The following is a 4,510-nucleotide window of genomic DNA, read 5'->3' as shown; positions in this document are numbered from 1 at the left end:
CCCCCGCCACACAAATGCTGAGCCCACTGCACACAGGGCCTGGAGTGGTGCCGGCCCCTTTCGGGCCACCCTGAATTCCCAGCCCTGCCGGGTGTCTGCATTCAAGGAAGCAGCAGGTAGGAGGAGAGAGCCAGGACTGGACCTGGGGTTCCCTTGCTTCCAGGTGGGTGGTTCTGGTCCTGCACCTGGCAGTCAGGGCCCGAAACACCCAGGAAGGAGGCCTGACACACATACTCTTCATTAGATTCGGTGGTGGTGGTTGTGGGGCCTGAACTCAGGGCCTGGGCGCTGTCCCTCAGCTCTTCTGCTCAAGGCTAGCGCTCTACCCCTTTGAGCCATAGTGCCATTTCCAGTTTTCTGGTGGTTCATTGGAGATGAGAGTTCCCTGGACTTTCCTGCCCAGGCTGGCTTTGAGCCATGATCCTCAGATCTCAGCCTCCTGAGTAGCTGGGATGACAGGTGTGAGGCACCAACACGTAGCACTTCATTAGCTTTGAATTTTTTTCCTTGCTTCCTAGCTTACTTATCCAGGACTCCCCCGAACTGCAGTGAGGTGCTCAGGGCTCACCGACACCCCTCACTTTAAACACTGATCATGAGGTGTGGTGTCTCACCGGCCATCCCGGCCACCAGGAGGCCGAGGCAGGAAGATCTCCAGTTGAGGCCAGCGTGGGCTACAGAGGGAGACTGTCCATAAATAACTGGATAAAGAACTAAATGAGAAAATACTCGGACATCTGTGAGGGCCTCCGCTGCACCCCCGCCGCACCCTGGGCAGCGCCGGCGGCAGCCAGGCTTCCTGGGGGCAGCCCTGTGCCCCCACATGGCCCGGCAACGTACGGCTGGAGCTGCCAGCCCTGTCAGCTGTGTCCCATCCACCAGAGGGCCAGGGCTGTGCAAACCAAGCCCAGTGCTGGAGGAATAAAGCAAGCCACTGACTGGCCGAGTCACTGCCCAGGGACAAGGGACTGTGACGACTTCCGGTGTCTCACGCCGGTCATCCCCAGCTGCTCAGGAGGCTGAGGTCTGAGGATCACAGTTTGAAACCAGCCTGGGCAGGAAAGTCTATGAGACTCTTACCTCCCATTAACTACCAAAAGACAAGAAGTAGAGCTGTGGCTCAAGTGGCAGAGCACCAGTCTTCAGTGAAAAAACTAAGGGACGGTGCTCAGGCCCTGAGTTCACGTGCATGTGCACACACACACACACACACACACACACACACGCACACAACTTCTGTTCCAACTCAGGGCAGAGAGGCTGCGGGGCTGGCCAGGACCCTTCCGTCTGGGGGACATTCCCTGTAAGCTATGGTTAGTTAGCTGTGGCACCGTGCCCTGACTTGGAACACGGCCAGCCCTGTAAATACAGAACCAAGTCGTCTCCCTGGGCTTCACAAATGGTGACAAGGGACACCCCCCCCCATGGTGACAATATCCCAAGGGACACCTCCCCCCCAGCACCCCAGAACATTTCATTCCACCCCAGTGGTGGCTGCAGGCGACCAGGACTCCAGGCAGAGTGGCCAGGTCCCCTCCCTGCCCCCACTCCAGTGGAGAGTTCTGGTCCTTAATTCTCATAGGGTGATAGCCCCAGCACAAGCAAACAGGACCAGCGATTTCCTGGGAATTTCTGCCCCCCACTCCCAACTTTGAGGCCCCCCCCCAGGATCTCCAGGCCCAAGACTCCCCCCCCCAGGACCTCCAGCCAGGCTTCCCCCCCAGGACCTCCAGCCCCAGGCCTTCCCCACCCCAGGACCTCCAGCCCCAGGCCTCTCCCCCCCAGGACCTCCAGCCCCAGGCCTCTCCCCCCCAGGACCTCCAGTCCCAGGCCTCGCCCCCAGGACCTCCAGTCCCAGGCCCCCCCTCCCGCCTCACCTGGGTGGTGCTCCCCAAGCCCCTGCAGCCCCTCGGGGGGGTGCACGCAGACATTGTTCTTGGAGTAGATAATCTCCCCATCCAGGACCGAGGGGGGGCCCCCACCGCCACCGGGGGAGAGGGTCAGGAGGTCCGAGGCTTTGGAGGAGGCCCGGCGAAGGAGGCGGCCCAGAGACATTGCTGGGCGCACATTTCCATCCTCTGTGTGCTGTGGCCCAGGCCGGGCTCTTCAAGACCTGCGAGGGGAGAGGAAGGAAGCGGAGAGACTGGGGTCAAGATTTCGGGCAGGGCAGGCCAGCTTGGGCCCTCCTGTGTCCAGCAGACCACAGCTGTTAGCACAGGGCCATGCCCCGGGCAAGCCAGGTCCGCCTTGGCTGGTCATGGGACTGTAATGAGCAACCCCCAGTCTCAACCTTCCACAGGCCACTAGCACCTCTCTGCAGCTTGAACTGTCTCCAGACATTGCCAAGAGTCCCCGGGTCCAAATCATCCCCAGACAGAACAACCAGGCTATAGGACAGCTGTTTCCAACAGCAATCTCCGAACCCTTTAGGGTTTGTGTCTGGCCTGTTTCTACCATGATCACGAGGAGGCCTGACTTCCCATCTACCCCACCAGCCCGAGTGTTCCTGGCGTCTGGTTCTCAGGGTGCCATAAGTATTTGAAGAACCCAAGAATGCCTACAACCATTTAAAAGAAAACAAGAAGCCAGGCACTGGTGGCTCACACCTGTAATCTCAGCTACACAGGAGGCTGAGATCTGAGGATGGAGGTTCAAAGCCAGCCCGGGCAGGAAAGTTTGAGAGACTCTTATCTCCAATAAACTACTAGAAAACTGGAAGTGTGCTGAAGAGCACAGGGACGGCGGCCAAGCCCAGAGTTCAAGCCCCACAGCCAACAACGACAAAAAAAAAGCCAGTCTAGGTAGCAAAGTCCACGAGACTCTTCAATTAACCACACACACACACACATACACCACATAACACACATATACACACAACCATAAGTGACCCGATTTGGAAGAAATAGTTGTATTCTCAAAGTTTATAGAATTCACAAACTTTATAGACCATGCTAATGACAATTTGCCTTGTGAAGGTTAAAATGTGTTTATGACTTCAACTAAGTGATCGCTATTCCACAATACTGTGAAATTTGTGAAATATATGTCGTCAATCTCAATAAAACATTATCTAAAAATAAAAATTAAAACACAACAAAAACCCATGTGGTGCTGTGGCTCAAGTGGTAGAGCGCTAGCCTTAAGCAAAAAAAGCGCAGGTACAGTGCCCAGGCCCCAGGACTGGCAAAAGGTAACTGAAAAGAAGACGAGAAACAAGAGGTTCGGGCGCAGCCTGTGTTAAGAACTGCTAGAAGTCACTGTATCCCAGTCACAACCCGGATCAGGGAAAGCAAATGTCACACAGGAGGAAGCGAAGAACTGAGAAATGGGAAGAGTTTCAGCTCTGACCCCCAGCAACCTTGCCCATGACACACGGAGCGGGAATGGGCTCTGGTCTGCTGGAAGGCAGGGCGGGGGGCACCCAGAGACTTCAGGAAACACAGGTTCCAGCTCTACCCAGAGCAGACCCGGAAATTAGTGTGGTGATCCCCGACCAGCTCCGGGGAAAAGGACAAGAGGAGGAGATGCCCGGGGCACTGGCCGCAGGGAGGCCGGTCAGGGAGGCCAGGTTGGAACACTTCCATGGCAACCTGAGACCTGGTCTCAGCTTATGCCCGTCTGACTCCCAGTGGCTGCTTGTTGAAAACTTGACATGCATTCAGTAGAAGCCAAACTTAAAAAAAAAAAAAAACGAGCTGGTCTCGGACTTGAACTCATGGCCTTGGTGCTGTCCCTTAGCTTTTTCCACTCAAGGCTAGTGCTCTACCACTTGAGCCACAGCTTCACTTCCGGTCTTTTGGTGGTTAACTGGAGATAAGAGTCTCACGAACTATCTGCCTGGACAGGCTTCCAACTGAGACCCTCAGATCTCAGCCTCCTGGGTAGCCTGGGTTACAGCTGGGAGGCACAGGTGCCCGGCCAACTTCCAGGTCCCGGGATTGCAGGCATGCTCTACCGTGCCCAGCTGGTATTTTATATGCTCAAAGTCTGTTCCAGGTCTACCTGTGTTCCCCAGCCATGTTTCAGGTGCTCAGGGGCTGCCGTGGCGTGGCCCCGTCCGTGGCGTGGCCCCGTGGCCTCTGTGGGTATAGGCCTCACAGCAGAGGGGGCAGCCCTGGGGCACGCCTCGTTAGCAGCCTCAAAGCACAGCATTCACATTACGCAATCAGGCTCGTCACCAGACTTGGCTGCCAACAGCCTCAGCTGCTTTCAGAAATCAATGTTTTCATTTTGACAATGTTTTGCCACCACTGCAGATAATCAAAAGAATGTGCTGGAAGCACAGACCGTAGTCAGAACGAGCCTTTTTCCACCAGATGAGAAGCTGCATGGCGCCTGCCTCAGTGAGGGGTGTCTTGTGGTTCTGCAAAGGAGAGGCCCCGGGCCTCTCAGGAGACCTTTGTCCCCTGCCTGAGCGGCCAGCTCCTCCCTCCAGATGGGCAGGGCGGGGGTGCACAGGACCCCCCTCCAGTGTTCTAGGGAGAGGAGGCTGCTTTCTGGTGAACCAGGA

The 4,510-nt window shown here is 56.5% G+C and overlaps 1 protein-coding gene across 2 annotated transcripts in view; it reads right to left on the bottom strand.

Annotated features, from left to right (window-relative positions):
- Tbc1d16 (TBC1 domain family, member 16) overlaps window positions 1-2,112 on the bottom strand; it is a 47,158-nt gene extending 45,046 nt beyond the window's left edge. For both annotated transcript variants that reach the window (XM_013037742.1, XM_013037743.1), the window contains exon 1: window positions 1,878-2,112. In XM_013037742.1, coding sequence (XP_012893196.1) covers window positions 1,878-2,055 — 178 coding nt within the window. In that variant the 5' untranslated portion in view covers window positions 2,056-2,112. The remainder of the gene's footprint in view (window positions 1-1,877) is intronic.
- Window positions 2,113-4,510: the final 2,398 nt, after the last annotated feature.

Source organism: Dipodomys ordii, unplaced genomic scaffold (assembly GCF_000151885.1).
Source record: "Dipodomys ordii isolate 6190 unplaced genomic scaffold, Dord_2.0 Scaffold7, whole genome shotgun sequence".
In the NCBI taxonomy this organism is placed as follows: Eukaryota; Metazoa; Chordata; class Mammalia; order Rodentia; family Heteromyidae; genus Dipodomys; species Dipodomys ordii.
This window is presented reverse-complemented; position numbering and strand designations above follow the sequence as displayed.